General features: G+C 37.5%; 3 protein-coding genes and 2 long non-coding RNA genes across 8 annotated transcripts; 2 read left to right on the forward strand and 3 right to left on the reverse strand.

The window, feature by feature from the left end:
• Nucleotides 1-910: 910 nt before the first annotated feature.
• Nucleotides 911-6982, reverse strand: LOC126053831 (CCR4-NOT transcription complex subunit 7). The gene is made up of 7 exons (XM_049836964.2): nucleotides 6758-6982; nucleotides 5614-5723; nucleotides 5054-5167; nucleotides 4256-4374; nucleotides 4013-4170; nucleotides 3124-3264; nucleotides 911-2740 (listed from the first exon to the last, which is right to left on the reverse strand). Exons 1-7 carry the CDS (start codon nucleotides 6848-6850, stop codon nucleotides 2624-2626), a joined length of 852 nt encoding a protein of 283 aa, XP_049692921.1. The 5' UTR covers nucleotides 6851-6982; the 3' UTR covers nucleotides 911-2623.
• A 573-nt stretch (nucleotides 6983-7555) lies between these two features.
• LOC135117491 (uncharacterized) lies at nucleotides 7556-10832 on the forward strand. Of its 2 annotated transcripts, XR_010276942.1 has the most exons (7): nucleotides 7556-7570; nucleotides 7734-7960; nucleotides 8239-8429; nucleotides 8515-8646; nucleotides 9428-9569; nucleotides 9647-10089; nucleotides 10245-10832. It is a non-coding gene; the product is annotated as an uncharacterized LOC135117491 (long non-coding RNA). The 2 variants fall into 2 exon arrangements; XR_010276940.1 differs by lacking the exon at nucleotides 7556-7570 and having other exon boundaries at nucleotides 7583-7960.
• A 128-nt stretch (nucleotides 10833-10960) lies between these two features.
• LOC135117477 (uncharacterized) lies at nucleotides 10961-12324 on the reverse strand. Its single transcript, XM_064036818.1, has 3 exons — nucleotides 12121-12324; nucleotides 11900-11968; nucleotides 10961-11384 (listed from the first exon to the last, which is right to left on the reverse strand). The coding sequence occupies exons 1-3, from the start codon at nucleotides 12305-12307 to the stop codon at nucleotides 11233-11235; spliced, it is 408 nt and encodes a 135-aa protein (XP_063892888.1). The 5' UTR covers nucleotides 12308-12324; the 3' UTR covers nucleotides 10961-11232.
• A 3-nt stretch (nucleotides 12325-12327) lies between these two features.
• Nucleotides 12328-13608, reverse strand: LOC135117505 (uncharacterized). Of its 3 annotated transcripts, XR_010276951.1 has the most exons (4): nucleotides 13322-13608; nucleotides 13024-13231; nucleotides 12610-12789; nucleotides 12328-12482 (listed from the first exon to the last, which is right to left on the reverse strand). It is a non-coding gene; the product is annotated as an uncharacterized LOC135117505 (long non-coding RNA). The 3 variants fall into 3 exon arrangements; XR_010276953.1 differs by lacking the exon at nucleotides 12610-12789; XR_010276944.1 differs by having other exon boundaries at nucleotides 12328-12789.
• Nucleotides 13609-13849: 241 nt separating this feature from the next.
• Nucleotides 13850-20004, forward strand: LOC110377580 (tudor domain-containing protein 1). Its single transcript, XM_021336501.3, has 8 exons — nucleotides 13850-14072; nucleotides 14148-14265; nucleotides 14367-14592; nucleotides 15926-16116; nucleotides 16424-16562; nucleotides 17709-17933; nucleotides 18196-18309; nucleotides 18786-20004. The coding sequence occupies exons 1-8, from the start codon at nucleotides 14015-14017 to the stop codon at nucleotides 19263-19265; spliced, it is 1551 nt and encodes a 516-aa protein (XP_021192176.3). The 5' UTR covers nucleotides 13850-14014; the 3' UTR covers nucleotides 19266-20004.
• The last annotated feature ends 1604 nt before the right edge of the window (nucleotides 20005-21608 follow it).

A 21608-nucleotide genomic window follows, 5' to 3' on the forward strand; every position in this document is an offset into this window, starting at 1 on the left:
ATACCTATATAAATCAGTTTAAGAAAAACAACGATTAGTTCAATTCAGATTGGTGACATATACAAATCCTAGTCTTCAAATTAAGGACGCTAATGGTCTTACTACAAAAACTTCAACATGTGTCAAACACTTGTCTAAAGTTTGGCTGCAAAATGGCCCTTATTTCAACGTCATAATTTGTCATTTTTTTGACAAGTGTTAAACTGACGTTTAAAAGTTTTTGTGGTACGACTGTAAATATTTTGCTAGGTATATGAAACACAGATTCTAACTACTTCACAAGGTGGATTACTTATATTTTAACTATGATTTTAACTAGCTAACTTTGATTCGATTTTATCTATATTTCGAAGTTTTTCACAGAGTCAAATATAATTTACATTAATGTCTACTTACAGTTTAATGATATTTTTTATACAAGATGTCATACATTTACACTACACAAAAGATTCATCGTAAAATAGTGCGGTTGTTGCTTATCAAGTAAAAATTAAATCATCTAGATGACATTCACTTTTGCTTTATAAAAAAGAGAATTAAATTAAAGTTTCAGTATCACTAGTGATCAGTGAACTGAACTATTTTATCAAGCACTCAATATCGATTATTATACACATTTTTTTTACTTCAAACACTCGGTTAATAGCATAATTTAGTACCAAAAAATATGCTGCAGAAATTCGGATGATTGATTATAGGTAATTCGGTTAGTTTAGTTATATCATTAGGTGTTTATTACCTATACTAATTAAATAGCAATGTTAAACTTACAAGTCGAAAATGTTCTAACACTTACACGATTTAGTCTCAAGAAATAGTCTTTTAGTAGTTTCTTTTCTTCAAAACTTCAAGTGACTTCAGAACACCATTGTAAATTGAGCATTTTACTTCATATACATATATGTATATAAAGAGTGTCACGCAGCATCTATGCAACCACAAAAGAAAGTGCATGCAACAACCGCACATTATGTTTTGTGGAATGTGCAGATAAAGACTCAAGCACCTACTTAGAAAAGAAAACTATGTATGTACGAATGCAAAATGTTTGGAAAAATATGTAGCATTATTTTCTTGAGACAAATCGAGGCTCGTCCATTTCTTAGGCGAGTCAACATCTCCTGAAAATGTCCTACGGAGGCGAAACACGTGTCGACTACCCAAAGCCACGATTAACTGTCTCGCCGAAATATTAAACATAATTTTACAAACATTTTATGTCATGGATTTCCACAAATTACCTAACATCTGATTAAACACACAAAGATACACTCAGCGCCATCTAGCGGATGCCGCTATCAACGCATGCAAGCTCGAAGGTACTTTGAGTTGCAAGTATGCATCACTGCATGTAGTCAATCCCAGCTACAAACCTTCATTGCAACGCCCTCTTTTGAGTTTAGCTAGAAGGTAACCTTAACCTACGAACAATTGAAAACCGATTGAAATACGGCTATGTCTTATGTCATTTAGGAAATAATTGGGCAAAATAATAAAGAAAAAAATAGCTTACAAACTAAAAAATACGCATTTAGAAAATTACAAAAAAAAATCAGTTTGATGAAAGAAAGCGTGTAGCGTTTGGTCCAAAAGAGTAAACATTACAAGAATGCTCCACGCTTTCTTTCAAAATTAAGATCCAAGGACCGCCTGACGTTACCTAATTTCTCACGAAATTTTGGATGTCGATTGTTTTTTTAATTTAAATTAATAGGTATAATAATAATTAGGTAAGTATAATAATTAATAGGTAGGTATAATAATTAATAGGTAGGTATAATTATAATTTTGATGCCTGAGAATATTTTTTTAAAATTGATTTGATAATAATTAAATAATAGGTAATTAAGTGCTGTCAAATTAAGAACTAAAGCATACAACGTATTTGTCTTTAAAGCGCGTATCTTATTCAAATCGTACCAATCATACTGCTTATTGTGAATCCCCAGCTGGGTGGGTTTCATTAGTGAGAAAATAAGAGGTGTCTGGCAGCCCTGGGGTCTTACACTGTAAGGGCTCATTCAAGGCATGCTGAGTTTTGTAAAAGATCAGAAGATCTCAAAAATAGAATACTTCTGATTACGTTTGTCCGTGTACTTACTGAGCGATCAGTTGCACCGTATAGAGTTCTTAGTTTAACATGTGTTCATAGCGCGGGGGATACTTAGGTACTTGCTGAGGCACATTTGAACATCGTGAGCCGTCCCCGGCCCAAGACTGGCCCTGAATTTGCCTTCCAAGGTTGCTCGCTCAGTTAGCATGCGGTTAGACCATCCGTGTTATATTATAAGGTTCACCAATATTTTAGAAGGTAGATTTTACTATTACAAATAACGTTCTAGATTTGTTTTAAAAACTTCAGTCTAAAAAGACTAAATTGTTACTACAATTAAGAATTTCGATAAGATTTTTTCTGTAGATTGTAAACAAATCTGTATACTACTTTAAATTTACAGCTAAACGAATTTCAAAATATTTACAAAAATTGCATGCCCTAATAAGCCTTTACCAGTGTACTCAATTATCACAGGCTTTGCTCAACAATTTGTTTTGCACATAGTCAGGTACCAATACTTTGTTTGAATAGAAAGAATAGAAAAAATCAAAACAGAGCTTTTTCTCCTTAAGGTGAATTTCTGTTCTCTGCATTATTTTGGGAATTGTTCTCATTGTTGGCAAATGGTGCCCCCAAGCCATACAAGTGACCATTAGCACTTTCAATATTGCCATCAAAGAATACCTGAAACAATATAAGAATACATGGTAAGTACAATAATTCAAACACATTAACAAAAGGGAAATTATAAATCTAGCACAAAATTATTCATTGGATACATGATTAAACTAATTTTATAACTAAGCAACGGGGAAATGACGTAGCCTCTAATAAACTGACAGTCTTTTTTTACAACACCAACTAAATATTCTATAGAAAGCTTCAAATAAAGATCATCACTTATTGTGACTTGTCCTTCTTATTTATACTTTGTCATATTTACTAACTCTGCCTCGTTTTTCTTGACTTAGTAATTTAGAAGGCAACATACATTTTTGGAGGCGAATAATGATATTGAAAAGAAGCCTGTTCAATTAGCACTCTTAACAAAATAAGTAGAAACATACTTCCTTGATTTTGAAGAAGGCCATTCCTGTGAGAAGTGAGTCAGAACCAGCTTGGTGTTGTAGTCCCACCCGGCGCAACTCCAACTGATCGGCTACTTCTTGTAGACCGCCTTTTAAGTTCTTACACAGCTGCATCAAGTACTGTTGAAAAACATCAAAAATTTTAATTAAATAAAGAATGGGTCAAGATAATCTAAAAAAGATTATTAAAATTTTACGTTTGTACATAATATCTTAATTAGGTCTTACATTTTAATAATTCTAGGTAAATAACATTATGGTGCCTGTATAGAATTGAATCTGTTCCACAGGCGTTACTGTCACTTTCTGATACTGCTATGCTATGATTCATCCTTAGCAATATTTATTTTTATATAGATATATGATATATAGTCGTGGTGGCCTAGTGGGCAAAGAACCAACCTCTCAAGTATGAGGGCGCGGGTTCGATTCCAGGCCAGGCAAGTACCAATGCAACTTTTCTAATTTTGTGTGTACTTTCTAAATATGCCTTACGACATCAGTGACTGTGTTTCGAATGGCACGTTAAACTGCAGGTCCCGGCTGTCCTTGAACATCCTTGGCAGACGTTACGGGTAGTCAGAAGCCAGTAAGTCTGACACCAGTCTAACCAAGGGGTATTGGGTTGCCCCAGTAAATGGGTTGAGAAGGTCAGATAGTGCAGTCGCTCCTTGTAAAGGACTGGAACTCAGCTACATATGGTTAGACTGGAAGCCGATTCCAACATAGTTGGGAAAAAGGCTTGGAGGATAAGATACATGACACATAATCTATACATCATCATCCTCCGAGCCTTTTTCCCAACTATGTTGGGTTCAGCTTCAAGACCAATACGTTTTTTAAAATAAATATTATAAGTGACACTTACTTTGACATCATAAATAGTAGGAAAATACAATCTCAGACTTTCAAAGAAGTCATTTTCTTGCTGTGGCAAATTCTGATTAGTGAGGATTTTTAGTAAATATCCAAAATCATAACCAGAATGAAAAGTCAACCAACTGATATCGTCCATCAGCACTATGCCTAAAAGAAGAGAATTATTAAATAAGATTATTTACTTGTATTTTACAGGGTACAGATTTACATCCCAAATAATAAATCATATTACCTGAAGACATCAGGAGTTCTGCAAATTCTAATGGGTCAATCCCATGTTCCTCATGTTCTCTAAATTGGAGTCCAGAATTTTTAAGCAAATCTATTGAGTCTTGGGCATACATGTCTTCTCTGTGCCAAAGAAAAAAATAATTTACATTTTTAGCTCGCTGTATGTATACATGCCTGCAGTTTACCCCAATTTTGGAGGTACTGCTTGCGACATATGAATAAACAGTGCCACCTACATATGTGTTGATTATATGAACTATCTGGTGGGTATGGGTGTTCAAATAGCTGGTTCGTTCAGATAATTAGATGAACAAAAATAGGATTTTTCCAATACCTCAGAAAAATGTTTATTGACAGAGGTAACACATGCAGGCAAGGAGTCGAGAGTTCAGAAACTGTAAGTTAGTCTAATTTATTAGCTACATTACTACCATGAACGAGTAAAATACCTACATATAAGATAATAATAATATATATAGTTTCGGGACACCTTTTCAAGGTATTAATTAACTGTGCTAACACAACTGATAAATTACATATAGCTACATATATACATATTTATAAATACATATTATAACACCCAGACCACAGTCAAAAAGCATGCTCATCACACAAATATCGACCGATCCGGGCATCGAACCCGGGACCTCAGGTATGGCAATCCGGCATAGTAACCGTTGCATCATCAAGGTCTTCATACATACATTATATTCTTAGGATCTTTGACTTTAAACTTTGTTTATATTTAGTGAGTACCTAAGTTAAGTAGGATTATGTGATAAGTATTTTGCACACTTACTGTAAGCTGAACTTAAAATTGAATTGCCACGTGGTGCAGCCTGGTGGAGTTCTACCATTTTCATCCATAAATGTGAGACCAAGCTGTATCATTCTTAACAGATCCACATTACACCTGTAAGTATTTAAAAATAAATATGCAATAATATGTAAGTTGTGGTGGCCTAGTGGGTAAAGAACCAACCTCTCAAGTATGAGTGTGTGGGTTCGATTCCAGGTCATGCAAATACCAATGCAACTTTTCTAAGTTTCTATGTACTTTCTAAGTATATCTTGGACACCAATGGCTGATAAAAAGGTAAAGGAAAACATCTCGAGGATACCTGGACTATATAGTCTGAAATCGCCAACCCGCAAGCGTGGTGATTAAAGCTCAATTCTTCTCCGTGTGAGAGGAGGTCTGTGCCCAGCAGTGGGACGATAAAAAGGCTGGTACTATAACTGTGGGTATGTAATATACACCTAATTGACAGTCAAACAACTGTCTAAATAAATGTAAGAAGCATATAACTTAATTTTCATAAAATATAAAGTTATGAAGTTGTAAATTAGACAGGTTACCTCAATAGCTGGTAGTGGTAGTCAGCAGTAGATCTGAATTCTCCCAGGGGTTTTGCTACAACCCCAGGAAATTCAGTATCCATGGCCACCCAGTGAAACTTCTGTACCACCTTATATCATGAAAAGACATTTTCATTTTAGAAACGAACCTTTTGAAAGTTTTTTCTTCAAATTATAGTTGGTTTTTTAATCTCATAGACCAAATTGACACTTGCAAAATTGCACTTGCTCTTTGGTGCAGTGTTGTACTTACGATACCGGTTTGTTGAATTGTAACTTTTTATCTTTAATAGACAAATTTAATATTCATTCAAAGTTTTATATTTAAAATTCATGTATGTACACATGGCTGTACGACGTGCTACAAACTGCCAGGGATATCTGACCACACAAAGCCATGATAATCAACAAGGATAAGCCTATTATTTCAGGATGACTTGTTGTAAAAAATGATACTTGATTTTATTAACGCTAAGTTTCAGTCGTGCCACATCACTATTTAAGAATTTGCAATGAACTGACAACACTCATAATGTCAGTTTAGTCTACGAGATTAAAAAACAGACTATAGGCTACAAGACAGCACTTTTTGAACGTCAGAAATTTACAAAAGACAGCCCCCAAAATGCCCACGCTTAACCACTTCCTATCTGTTTTTTCTGGGAAGAACATGATTGTGTCGCAACAAACTCCCCAGCAACACATGTCTCCCGTAGGTTAGAAGAACCTTTCAACAATTTATCCTTCTATCCTACTAATATTTTAAAATGTGAGTTTGTAAGTATATATGTTATTCTTCCACGGAAAAAATGGCTGGATTGATTTGGTTGAAATTTGGTATGATACTCTGGATTGACACATAGGCTACTTTTTACCAACACACTACGCGGACGAAGCCGCGAGTGGAAGCTAGTAATACATAAATTTGTATTCTGCAGTTCACTCAAATCATTAATTTCACTTAGGCCTTTACAAGCACCTAGGAACGTCAAAATGTATAAATAAAGATTATTCTAGTTGCAGTAGTTATTTAGGTTAATACTATTTCTTTGATCTGAGGGTTAATATTACTACTGTAACGTTTAAATAAAAGCTTGTAAAAAAAATTCAATGATAATAATGAACTATATATTTATATACTCACCCCTCGAATAACATGAAACTCTTCGTGTAGATTGTGATTCCAAACATTTTTTATGGAACAATCTTCTTCGATGGTATTGGACAGCATTTTCATTTTATAAAATTATCTGCCTTTGCTTATAATTTTAATTCGAGTCGTATAATTTGTACAATGATAAATATATTGATCAGTATATACAATGTACTCTGTGGGTGGATGGATGTATCATAATGACAGCATCGACCATAGATTATACACTAATACCACAGATTTCTATAACAGTTACTATGTAACAGATAAATCACTCCATACCATAAAGTACGTATCTACTTATCAAATCATCTTTATTTATCCTATATGTACATTATGTGTTACTGTAAAAACCCGAACTATGGTAAATCCTAAGTTTTTCCAGTAAAACCTAAGATTTACCGACATGAGTTGGTATATGTAAGTATTTATTATAAAGGTAGGATTTTTTCGGAATATTACTATTCGAATTCAGTCCATGCTAGGTTTTACCAATGTGAACTGGGGCCTTATTCGCTAACTCCACTGACAGCTCGCAGTTATCATCATTTGGTAAAGTGTACATCGGTAAACTGTCAAACCGCTATTTTCTTATTTGCTAACGCCAGTTACCAACTGCGATGACGTCATGAGCACCGACAGCGTCTGATGTCCACCGTAGATCATTTTGACAGCTGTTTCTGTATCGATGAACGTTAAATTGCGATTTCGTAAGCCCAGCGGGCAATGAGTGGACATCAAATTGACAGCCACTGACATTTTTTTAAATACACTACAAATAGCAGTGTTTTATGCCCGATTTTGGTAATCATCACTGGGATGTCTATACTCTATTGTTGCATCAGACATATAAGATTTCTCTAATTTTGCGAATACGATAGAAATATAAACCCTGAGTCGTTCCTTTTTTAATAGTGTTATTTTTAATTGTATTATTTTAATTTGTTTTATCTTTTTTGTGTTACAGAATGTCGCGTGCATTTTTGCTGGCATTTGCGGACGAAGAGAAAACGAAGTTTGTCCAGAATCCAGAAACGTCGACTGCGGGATTGCAACAATTCTCTGGATTTACCGGAGAAGGAATTCATGGCAAATTTCCGTGTCAACAAATCAGGGTTTCAGCAAGTTTTGGCAGAGTTACGTCCATTTCTGCAACGTGCTCAACGAAACACTGCTGTTGCAATTGAGCTAAAAGTATGAATTTATAACCTAAAAAGTTGAATAAATACCAATCCTACTTATAAATATGAAAGTTTGTGAGAATGTAAGTATGGATGTATGTTTGTTACTCAATCACGCAAAACGGTTGGACAGATTTGGTTGAAATTTGGTAAGTATGTAGAAAGCCGCGAGTGGAAGCTAGTATTACGTAAATTAATAATGTTATTCTTAAACACTGAAATGATGATGGAGTAATATTAATAATTATGATGATAAACTTTGTACCTAACATCAAATTTTGTTATGTGTAGATATTGGCAGTCCTAAACTTTTATGCAAATGGATCATACCAACGAAGCTCCTCATTCATTTGCAACATGTCTCAACCTACATTTAGTAGGTGCCTACATGAGGTAACCGATGCTCTCAATGTACGGGACGTGCTACTCAAGTACATAAAGTTTCCTTCCACTCAACAAGAACGGGAATCCACCATGAGAGTGTATGTTAGCTATATATTATTTTAATCATATATGTAATTGTTTTCTACCTTATATGTAATAAACATGAAATAATGTATTTTTCAGGTTTATGGAAAAATTGGATTCCCAGGAGTTATTGGGTGCATTGATGGAACCCATGTTGCTATAATAAGGCCCACTGACCATGAAGAAGCTTTTTTTAATAGAAAACATTATCATTCATTAAATGTTTTGCTGGTGAGTATTAAACACATTTTTTAATGTTCTATCACAATTTTTTTTCTTACTGTATAATCAATCAATACTTTTTAACATATATGTATAAAAGATTTTTATTTTATTTATTTAGGGACAATTAACAACCACAATATACAATACATACTAATAAATTAACAATAAGGGTGAGTGATAACAATATTGTGGCCCACTGCATTATCCTCATTTTAACAAAAATATTAGGTAATGAGTGCCACCAAATGAGCATTATTAATTCAATAAATACTATACATAGCAATGGTATTAAAACATTACAAATAAATAATTAATTAAAATAGGTACTGCAAAACGAAACAAAATCAAATCACCATCATAATCACAATAATAAACAATAAAATTATACAAAATCCAATTTAACATTAAAACAATACAGCACAAAATCAAGTCATATTAAACATCAAGATCATAATCGTACATATTCAATTCAATATAATGATAATAATATTATAATCAAAGAGTAATATGTAGGTATAAAATAAATAAATTCAATTTAATTCAACTTCCAATAACAGTTTCATTACATCATTCTTAAATTTGGACTTAGAGCATACAAAAATGTCAATATCAATAAATGCTTTATTGTAGGTATCTACCATTCGACGCATAGGGCAGCGTAGACCAGAATTTGTACGACAATTATTTACAAAAAAAGATCAATGATAAAAGATCCATGTCAAGTTGTTTGGTTTTGGCACTTGCGCTGATGGCTGACTGTACAGTATGTTATACCTATCTATTGCAGATTTGTGATGCGAATTTGCAAATACTGCATGTTGATGCATCCTATGGAGGTGCATCACATGATTCATTTGTGTGGAACCAATGCTGCATTAAATCTCACCTAGAAGGATTGGAAAGATCTGGGGAGCATTGTTGGCTATTAGGTATATAAATATTGGATTGTATTTGTCAAGTATTTTCAAATAAAACAGGTATTTTACTTATATTACTGAAATTTCAGGTGATTCTGGATATGCACAACGCCCTTGGATGATGACACCTATATTAGAGGCTGCTGTCGGTTCACCAGAGGAACATTACACCACACTGCATTGCAAAGTTCGCAATACCGTTGAGCGTTGCATAGGTGTATTAAAGAATCGTTGGCGCTGTTTATTAGCACATAGGGTTCTTCACTATGACCCAGTGACTGTGGCTAAAATTGTGAATGCATGTGTTGTACTACACAATATAGCAAACATACACAATGTTCCTCTGCCGGAGCCTGAGAGTGAAGAGTCTGACTATTTGGAACAGAGCCAAATCTCCCAACAGATTAGAGCTGCAGCAAATCTAGATAATTCAAGGACCAGAGATATTCTAGTCCAAAGATTATGGAATACCAGGACTAATTTATAAACTCTTCCTGGCATTATTAATGGTTTAAGAATATTTATCTATTTAGTGAGTAATACTTTAAAATTATTTATTAAATTTTTCAAAACTATATAAGATAAATAGTGTAATTTTAAATGTTTAATCAATGCTTTCTACGCTATTAGTGCAAGTATAGTTTTATATCGATTACCTAAATTTATATATATTTTTATTTTTTTCAGGTACAAATCGCGAGGCGCCCCAGACCCAGACCCAAAACCCTGAAAATCGGGACATTCGGCAACACTATGTGTAAGAACTAAAGTTTAAATATTTACTTAAAACCATTTTATTTGATTGGGATGACTGTCGTTAAAATAACTCATTTTTTTTTCTTTCTTCACATGTGGCTTCCCCGGCGACCACGGGCATGCGAGGTGCAAGATTCCCAGCACTTCCCCACCAAGGCGAGCTGAACGAGCCGCAGGATGCGGTACCTATTTCAAAACTTGGCTTACCAAGTAACATTATTTGAATTATATAATTTAATTTCCTCTTAACATAGTTGCATTAAAATAGTTTTATATAATTTATTCATTCAATACATTAGCTTCACTTGCATTGTATAACTTTCTCAGGGATAACTAGCACTATATGAAAATTATTGTAAAAAATTGATTTTTTTTAAAAGAGTGTCTATGGAGTTTCTTGCCGGTTCTTCTCCATGAGACCCACTCCTTGGAACCGTGCAACTAGCTTGACATTTCGCAAGAGCTTTTCTACTTGTGAACTTTTATGCGCCTATTTTAAATAAATAAAATATAATTTTAGTTTGAGTTTGAATTACCAATAACCAGTCTTACCAAGGAGTTTTGTTTTAACTGAGTTGATCAGGTAAGATAGGCAGTAGCTCCTAGTAAAATGAATAGGGTAAGTACCTAAAATAAAACTAGTTAAGTCTTATAAACGCTATTTATTCTTAGAATAAAAGGTACAACATTATTTAAAATTTCACTTAATAATAATTATTCTAATTAAAATCTTTTTTAATATAAAAACTAATTAACAATCACAACGTAGGGTGTAGACATCCACTTACAAGGGGTCCTATGGGCATGGGTAAAACCGCTGACGTTTTTAAACATTGGACCCAAAAGATAGAGGGGGGGGCCGCGGAGGATACATTGTTTGCAACATTCGGAACGACAACTAGACCAACGCAGTAGGTAATCATTCCCGGTTTGTTTGCCGGCGGTAGTCGTCCCGAATGTCTCTTAAAACCCCAAGCATCCCCTCCACTGCTTCTGTGAGTCGGGTCTCCACCTCTATTCTCCTCAATTCCAGGTCATAGGCCCAACGAGGTATTGACTCCTCTCTGCGAACTGAAAAAATAATATTTGTGACTATTTTTCTTTTTGGCTTACATGCATATATCGGGTGTGTCGTTCATAATCACATTAAATGAAATGCGTTAATATACTGGTTAATATATGTCGATTAACACAAAGAAAAAGAAAAATACGTAAAACTAAAAATGATTTTTCAAACAAAGTAAATGGAATAAAAATGTGCAAAACTTAGAACACCATATAAAACAATCATTACAAACAATTGAAATTCTCCCTTGAAACCTGACAGCTGTCAACTGATCAAAACATACGATACTCCTAAATTTATCTCTGCTTTACACATGATGTTGTAAATTATAAAAACGAAAAATGACTCCTGTGGTTAAACCACTGAATGGATTAGGTTATTTTTTTTACAATTCGCCATAGAATATCATAAAGTATATGCGATATGATTTAATGTGATTGTGAACGACACACCCGATATAATAGTAGTATAGTAGTAGTAAAATTATCAAAATTTTTGTTATTGAAATAAAATTATTAACCATTCGCTCGTCGTGGTCGTTGACGCTGGCTCGGGGTTGAACATTGTGGACCATCTCTCTCAGAATTCCCTAGAAAAATATATATAATTACAATGATTTAACTACAGGATAATACACCTTACAATACAATTACTACTACCTAATTACTACTTGCTTATCGCTAGGCCTAGTAAAAATAAAATAAAAAGCTGTTTTTTATTTATTAATTAAGAAGTACTTACTAATAGCAGCCTCACTGGATAGTGTGGGCTCCACAGCCCCTGCAGCAGGCATCTGCTCCACAGCCTCTGCAGCAGGCGTCTGCTCCGCAGCCTCTGCAGCAGGCGTCTGCTCCACAGCCTCTGCAGCAGGCGTCTGCTCCACAGCCTCTGCAGCAGGCATCTGCTCCACAGCCTCTGCAGCAGGCATCTGCTCCACAGGCTGTGTCCCCTAGAAGGCTGTCGTCAAGCCATTCAACCTCCATTATCTGCTCATCATAAGTAGAGGTTGAGGGCTTAGGAGGCACCGGAGGCTGTGAGGTGTGTACAGCCACAGCTCCAGACATCGATGGCTGGGAAGTTGGTGGGTCACCAAGTGACAATATCTGAAGAAATAATTTTCTTTTCAATATGCGTAAAGAAACCACATAACATCCTGACAAATAAAGTAGTAGTTTCAATGAAGCGGATGACAATAAAACTTAAATTATATTTATATGAAATTAAACTAACATCAATGGGCAAGCGCACACCAGGCAATCCCTCAACCACAACAGGGCCTAACAAAGCCAGCACCTTTTCCTCTATATAGTTAAGAGGGACCAGCCTGTTAGGGCCTCCACCAGTCGCAGATGTGCTCCTCCGCATGTCTGCAGCTTTTCCTTTTGTTTTTGCTTTGAACTCTATCCAATACTTGACAAAAAAAACAGTTACTGGTTAGTTACACATGCAAACAATGTTACATTCATTCAGTGACAAAAACTTAGAAAAAGCAAAATAAAAAAAAGTTATCAATGAGTTACTATTAAGTTTTACAGATGCAAAGTAAGTATCCAAAATTAAAAGCAAGTGAATATTATGAGATATAGTCGTGCCACCATACAAACATGCTAAAGTGCTGTTTTTTAAATAAAGAAGTAAACGTACTCGGCGCCATTGGTCCGGCGTTTTAGTGGCTCCGCTGCCGACACAGTTAAGTGCCACCGAAATCGACCGCCATGCTTCTCGAGTGTCCCGCACTCCCTGAGGACCTGGCGGAAAGCGGCCCAACGCTATGTCGCGATGGGAATGCGCAAACTCTAGAAGCAGCTCCATTTGCCTCAGTGACACTTTCCTGCGTCCTGGCATTTTAAACCTAAATAATAATAAAATGGTGTATCAATTATTGCTTTGCATGCAAAACAGGAATTTAAGTTGTTTAATTCACAATAACTACAATACTCACAATGTTCTCAGTTAAAATATTGTTCAACCACACGGAACTTTAGACACCAAGTTCACACACAATAGAAAGCAAATACTGAATTTTACCGAGACAGATTGTTTTTAAATGTATAACACGTTGAAAATAAAGCGTTCTCTCAAACGTAGTAATGTAATGCTAATAAGGTATTTCCACCTTAGCAGTATAATAGTCGATAAAAACTAGAGTTGTCAAGAGTACCCCTGCTAGTCACCATAGTTTTTACGTTAAGCACCGTGAAAAGATATCCACTGATGTCCACTTCATGCGATACTAAATCATAAATACCGATGTTTTGGAATTGTCAGTTGACATCAAAGTTCGGTTGACAACTGAGGCCAGTTGACAGCTGAAAATCCGAAAGTTAGCGAATAAGGGTACTGGTCAATATTGGTTTTAGGAAATACATTAAAAATACTATTAAAACAATTTAAAAGTGTAGTGAAGTGATAAAGTTTCAATGTAATATGACTTGACTTAAAAGGTTAGTTACCAGGTCATTAAATTCCCAAAAAAAAATATGTACTTGGATCATAGACGGATAAAATGAGGGTTAGGCAGGTATGTATGAAAACTTTATTATACTACTACCCTCAAAATAATTAGCAAATACATATTTTCACTAAGTACTTATTCTCGTCACGGCCATTTTTTCTGTGGGCTTACTGTGTTAAAATGTCTTCTGCTTGCAATAAAAGAAAGGCTTCGCGGCCAGCTGAAAAATGTACACCAAGTAAGTTGAAAGTAGTGTAGTTATTAATGGAAATAGGGAACATGCAATGCGATAATTACATTGTCTTTTGTCCAGTACCAATACGCATCGAACGCGTCATGATAAGCCACCGATTGCTCAAGGCGCAAATAATAGAGCTGGTCAGGGCAAATCAAGGAGGGGTGACCATAATTACATTACTACCGCTCTACAGGTAAGTGCTTTGCTATACAGACCTTGATGTTAACCTAGCTCAGTTTCATTTGAATTTGCCAAACGGTCAGAAGACCAGTTCATTAATGTTTTATTTTAAAGGGAGCGTTTCAAACTGGACTTCCGGTTCCCTCTCTTTGGGCACCGGTGCCTGTTAAGTCTGCTCTCCCAGATGACAGAGCACTTAGTCCTCACTTTGCTTGAGGACGGGGAATGGTTCGTGCACCTGCGCGGCACCGAGCCCGTGTTCCCTCCGGCCCCCATCCCTCGCCCCGTGCGCGCCAGCACGCCAGTCACAGCCGAGGACGCGCTGCCCAACATCCCCTATGTAAGAATAACAATGCATATTCTTTATTTATTACTAACAGCTAGGACAAATTATAGGCCTTGTTACTACTTATTTGTTACAGTTCCCTATTAGAATATTATGTACGACACTATAATCTTAGAATATTGTTTGCATTTCCTTTATTAATTATTAATTACTGAGCAGCTATTGACGGCTAGCACATCAACACACTTCATTGAATATAAATACACATAATAAATATATACAAGTAATTTGCTTAAAATAGGTAGTAGGTACATGTAAAATAATCATAAATCTTAAAAATACTAATAGTATTGTAAAGTGTAAAAATCATATGTCGTAGTGGATTCTCATACTTATTTTAATTAGTAATTTCTCTTTTGAGAGCCATTTTACATTTATGATAGTTCATTCATACTGTAGATGTTTGCCATCTTATTTCGTCTGCTATACGTATAATAGCGGCCCAAGGAATACGAAAGAATGCTTCAATCAATCAATACCATGTTTTGTGTGCAAACTCTGTTTTTCCGTCTTTTATTTATTTAAGTGTTCCATGTATAAACCAACATTAAATTTAGTATTTTATCACCTACGGGAAATACATAAATGCATTAGGATGCGGCGACACCTGTCCGCATTGCCATTGCAAACCGTTGCCGCGACTTGGTCGCGCGCAGCTTGCAAACTGCACTCGCGAGCTGCGCATTCGCGGCACATTCGCCAGATATGGACGCACCCGTACATACACTCGTAACTACATGTATATGTCACCGTAAGATTACAAACATCGTTAGATTACAATCTATCTCGAGAGATTGTAAACTTTCGAATTATTGTGTACCGTAACATCTGATTGCAATTTAACGTATTATTTTTCGCTATATTATAATCTATCAATGTAAAGCGGTCAAATTGTCAACTGGCGTAGAACGGAATGCATCTTGCGCGCTGATTGGTAGAACGTAATGTGCCCCCGCCGCTCCGGCATTCGCCATTTTGTTTGTTTATTTCGTTTGTTGTCGATTGTGTAAACAACTGTGTTTTCGTGATTATAAATTGATTTCCTGTTGAAAATAAAACTTATATCTTTAGAATTAGTTATATAAAAGTGTTGAGGATGTAAAATTTATCTGTGATTTTCGTTCCTAACTCTACGGGAACTCCATGGGAACAGAACGGCTGGTCGAAAAATAATGCGTTAAATTGCAATCAGATGTTACGGTTCACAATAATTCGACAGTTTACAATCTCTCGAGATAGATTGTAATCTAACGATGTTTGTAATCTTACGGTGACATATATATAGCTGAGAGCTCCCTGTATATGGAAGTGGGTGTGATGTGTGCAGGGCAAGGACGTGTTCCCCGAGGACTGCATGCAGCTGACGGAAGTCATCCCGGAGTCGTCACTGCGGGATATACAGCCCGGCGACGTGCTGGAGATCAGTGTGGGAGAAGTGTACTCACCCTCGCACTTCTGGCTAATCCGCGTCGGCGAGGAGTACGACACTGCCTTGCAGAACATAATGGATGAGATGACGTCAGTACCTACATTATATTACAAACTAACATCACCTTAACAAAAAACCTAGTTTTAAAAAAATACCAGCTTTGGTACCTACTAGGCCCCAGCTAAGTATGGTCAAAACCTAGCTCTGAAGCCTGTAGTTTTCAACCGACTTCCCAAAAAGAAGGAGTTTCTCAATTCGGATGTTCTTTCTAAAATTCTTTCTTCTTATGAAAACAGTACACTCGCATTTGGGTCCAGTTATAGATAACACATAACGCCGAAAACAAAACTGTCCCATATAGGAATTAGTGGTTATAAAAAAATAATAAATTTACAGGCGCTACTACGACGTCGAGGGTCGGTCACGCATCCTGGCGGTCGGCGCCTTTCGCGTGGGGCACTACTGCAGCGCGGAATACGGCCGTCGCTGGCACCGCGCGGTCATCGTCCAGCTCGTTGACAGCGACACTGCCAAGGTAACCACCACGCCAATCTGTGGGCGATCACTCATTATTTTGCTGTTGCTTCAGAGTAATGTCAGGCCTCTGTCACTCGACGTACTTGCGCGCGATAAATGCCTACCGCTCGCTGGGTTACCAGTAACCCCACGCGGCTCAGGGCTTTCAATAGTCACACGCGCCGCGCACGCTCCAATATTATTATTTTTATTTCGTGGCATGTTATGCTGTTGGTTTTTATTAGTTTTTAAGCTACCAAACAAACTGATGGATTATTTTGAGTTGTGTTGGTTTATATGCTGTGGACTATTGTAAGATTTAGAAACATTTTATATTTATGAACTTATCTAGTAATTATATATTTTTTTAATAAATTAATACTTATCTACTTTATGATTTTAACAACAGAGATCATTAGGTACATTTTTTTACTTTAGATACCTACTTAGTTATATGAACTGTATTGTGAGTTTTGTAGCTCAAAACACATCTCGAGTGTAAGTAGGTACCTATAGTTCTGGTCCAACTTAATGACGACTCGGAACATTACGCGTGTCGCTACGCAGAAACCAATTTTAGGTAATATGTATCAACACTCGACGGAGTTGTACCATATGGGGTATGGCACTTGTGCTCGAAAAATAGTTGGAAACCGCCTTTGATTTTGACGAAAGCTTTACTTAAGTACTAACCTATGCTTACGTATTAGGTAATATTTAGTAATATGTACCCATACTCCATTTTAGTAGGCAATACAATAGTTAACTAAAGAAAAATATTCTTGATATTACTTTTTATTTAAAAACTCAGTTTTAAAATAGGCTATCTTAAAATAAGCGTAACTTTGTTTTCCTACTTAAATATTAATAAATTGTTAGAAGCAACCCTAAGCACGGCCACGGCACGGTTGAGGTCACTGAACTGTGCGCTATTGCATTGGAATAACAATCAAGCGCTCGAGCTTTTAAGGTTCATTTTATAACTCAGCTAGGAATTTGTAGGTAGTTGGGGAACTTGTAGGTGCTTATAACAGTAGGTATGGACTTTTTTGTATGGAGTGATTTATCTGTTACGTAGTAACTATTAGGTATATAATCTGTGGTAATGTCGCTCTCTAAATGTTGGTTGCATAAATAGAATAGTTTGAGGTCTCGTATGGTGCAGGTGCGGTACGTGGACTACGGCACGGTGGAGTCGTTGCCGCGCCGCGAGCTGCGGCCGCTGAAGCGCGAGTGGGCGCAGCTGCCGGCGCAGGCGCTGCGGGCGCGGCTGGCTGGCGTGCGTCCCTGCGCCGACGCTACCCGATGGCCGTTCGCTTCCTCCGCGCACTTCTTCAAACTGGTGTCCGACATGCAGCTCGTCGCTACCGTCGTCTCAGTCAACACCGAGGTATTCACTGCTCGACTAATCGAGAAAAAACTACGTATTTACAAATATATTATAATATTATTCAGATAGCTTAATAGGCCAAAACTTGGATTTGGTATGATAGTTTCCGTAGGGCTCTGACCACTGAGCTACAGGGTGCAGCACTATCAGTGTCTTCGTCTAACTCCTCCGTGGTGTCCTCGATTTACCTAAAATAAAATACTTCATACTTGCCTAAAATAAATGATAAAAGGCATCTTATTGGCATTTTGTCGTGTCGCAGGAGGAGGTGATGGAGACGATGTTGCTGGACACGTCGACGCCGGTGGACGTCTGCGTCAGCGAGGCACTGGTCAAAGCCGGCCACGCCGACGCAAGGCGCGACAGCGTTCTGGGGGTAAGTGACGACTTTGCCTTACATTTTACACACTGATAATGATAACTGAATGTGTATACTACCTCGTGTTTTGGGTTTATATTATTTGTATTGACGAGACCTTTGCAACAGTGATGGTTTGGAGCTGACCTGATGATGGAAACCAGAGAAGGTCGAGGGAACTTGCAAACTGAATATATAAATAAAATTAAAAATATAAACTACCTCGTGTTTGGGTTTATATTATTCGTATTGACCAGACCTTTGCACTTATGCGGCTAGTGACAATGCTGAAAAGCCAAAAATAAAAAAACTTTTACAAAAAAATTAAACCCACTTCAAAAAACACAGTTCAGTTTTTGGAAGTCGGTTTTTTTTTTTTTTGAAAGCGTGTTTTTTAGTTTTTTAAACTATTATTTTTATAACTATACGAAGACAGATTTCGTACACATTCAGTCGTTCACGTAGTGCTGAGCTGAGGTTTTTGTGTTTTACAGACGGAGCCGTACCTACTCCCGACGTTCGAGGCACTCGAGAGCGGCGCCACGCTCAGCCTGAAGGAAATAGAGTTTAACCTGAGCAACGGCGTGGCGCTGCAGAAGCTCCCTGCCTATGTGGAGCACGTCATTGAGCCCATCAAGCGCCCCACGACCACCAGGGACGAAGCACCCGGCCAGAACAGAGACTCTGAGTCAGAGCCATCCACGCCGGGTCAGCTGCTACTGGCGGCGCTCCAGGGCGGTGCGAGCTCGTCGTCATCCCTCGACGCAGAGCCCCGGTCGCACTCGTCGACACCGCTCGGGGAGAGGCCATTAAGCTCCTCGGCGTCGGTCGGGTCGGTCGAGTCGGTTGAGTCGGATGTAGCAGCACTGACTCTGGCGGAGCGCGACACCTATAACTCGCTGTTCCGAGAGAACCCGGTAGCCGCTCACTGGTACAAGGATGGCGCGCTGGGACGCGCCATGCACACCGAGTAGGGAACTAAACCACCGTTAACGTCACAATCGCTGTCACTCCTCACCGATCCCCGCGAAATACATACATATACAGAGTTGCAACCTAAATGCTACCAGCTACCAATTGCTACCCTCATAGTTTTGAAGATATTCAGCAGATGACAGCCATTCTGAAGTCAGGATGGCTGTTTCTTTTCCCAGTGTGAAGAAACGGTGCAAAACTATTGAGGTTTTCACACTGGGAAAGTTACCGCCATCCTGATATCAGAATGGCTGTCACTTTAGATGCTGAATATCTTCAAAACCACGAGGGTAGCAACTAATGGTAGCTGATAGCAATTAGGTAGCAACTCTATAGGTATTTCGAGGGGATCGGTGAGGAGTGACAGCCGTCATGACGTTAACCTTGTTTTGGTTGGTTCTACACTTTATTTTCCAAATGTCATGAGAAAAAAGAAACAGAGTATAGAAACAGCTAAGTATACGCGGGTTTAAAATCGTTGGAGAGCTGTTTTTTTCCAGGACTAGGTTTTGCTAGGTAGAGGTAACTCAGTAGGTATTTGCCTCGAAATAAAAAGTTACTTATAATGTAATTATAATTCAAGGAGTTATGTTTACTTAAATCTTTCAAGAAGGTGTACGTTTGTATTTCTATTTTTTAAAAGATTTTTTATATTTTTACGCTACGAGCAGGAAGGTTTAAGTTTTTTTTTTTGTTTTGTTCATTTTGTTAAAACATGAAATAAATAACTACAACATAAATAAATTCTTTTATTTCTGAACCAACATCTTCATCACGAATGCTCTGCCTGCTGAACAAGGCAGCGCCTGTATTTCAGAAGCAGTTTCATCCCAATCATTTAGTGGTTATGTTATGGACCATGTGATTAATTCGGGCATTATTTATAATGCCCGAGCATTATGAATAATGTCTAGCTTTATCGGGCCAAGTGATTAATAACTATGTTAACTTCATTATTTATCACATTGCACGGGCATTATTATATTGCTACATGATAGTTGGGCAATTTGATAATAAAGCTATATTTTATGCGGTGCGAGGGTGGCAGTTGTTCTAATAAATAAATCCTGTTACTTGCTACACATTTTATGATTATTGTTTTAAATTATATGTTCTATTTTAATGGGAAATTATAAGCCTAGCCACAAAATTATTAATTGGATAATTGTCATCTAATTTACTAACTCGGCCTCGTTCTTCTTGATCTCATTTTTCTTGGTTCGTTTTTTTTATGGAAGAATTTAATTTGGATTCAAAACATTGTATTAAAAACTGCCCCTCCAGGTACGTACCGTAGGCCGTAACATTGTAGGCGAGCCAAAACATAACGCGACTGTAATCCGGTGCTTTGGCTTAACGATGTGTGTACCAAACTAAGCGCAAGAGTTTGTTTGTATTTGGGACTTGTTGCTCAACGGCGCGGCGACGGAATTAAGATTAGCTGTGCAAAAAGTTGCTAATGAGTTTGTAATAAGCTTGGATTGACTGGTTGACAATGCCTTGTGGCGTGAAGTCGCCAAGGTACCATTTTTGTACATCAAGTATAAATAATGTCTTAAAGAGTGTGCTACACTATTAGGACATAATTAACATATTATAGTGCACGAGCATTTGCGCAGACACAGGTGCACTCCCTATTCCTTCACTCTCAAACCCGATGGGACGGCAATCCGACACGACCGGAAAGAGATCAGGCGCAGGACCGACATTTACGTGCTCTCAGATGCACGGGTGAATCAATCACCAACTTCCAGACTAAGGGCTGCTTTGTGAAAGTTTTAAGAAAACCCACAAAGCGATTTCGGCCCGGCCCGACCCGGGAATCGAACCCGAGACACCCGCACAGCAGCCGCGCTTGCGACCACTAGACCAACGAGGCAACCATGACCATGACCAATGGGTGGCTCCACCTCCCCCTTCCCTCCCTGCCTCCTGCACCCCGCTCTCCGAACGCATCGGTCACACCCTGCATCCCCGGGAATGACCTACATCTGTATTTATATCGACCATAGTAAGTAAATAGATCGACAATCGATTTTTCTTATGAAGCCCTAAATGATAAACATCTTTGTGAGAGTTTAGTAAATACTTCAACTTTAATCTATCAATCAATTTCATCTATCACACATTGCTGGTCTATCTAACAGTAGTGGTACAATCTATTCTTACCAATACCTACTTACCATGGTGTGAGTATTTACCACAATACCTACCATAGTCGGGCAACTCGGCATGTAGTAGTGATGGCGTGCTGTATCAGCATCTGCGTCATGTCTCCCTGCATACCTCTGCAGCAGGACAGCTTCTCATAGGTACCGATACTGACTGCCCAAACCGAATGT

This window comes from Helicoverpa armigera, chromosome 1 (genome assembly GCF_030705265.1).
Source record: "Helicoverpa armigera isolate CAAS_96S chromosome 1, ASM3070526v1, whole genome shotgun sequence".
In the NCBI taxonomy this organism is placed as follows: domain Eukaryota; kingdom Metazoa; phylum Arthropoda; class Insecta; order Lepidoptera; family Noctuidae; genus Helicoverpa; species Helicoverpa armigera.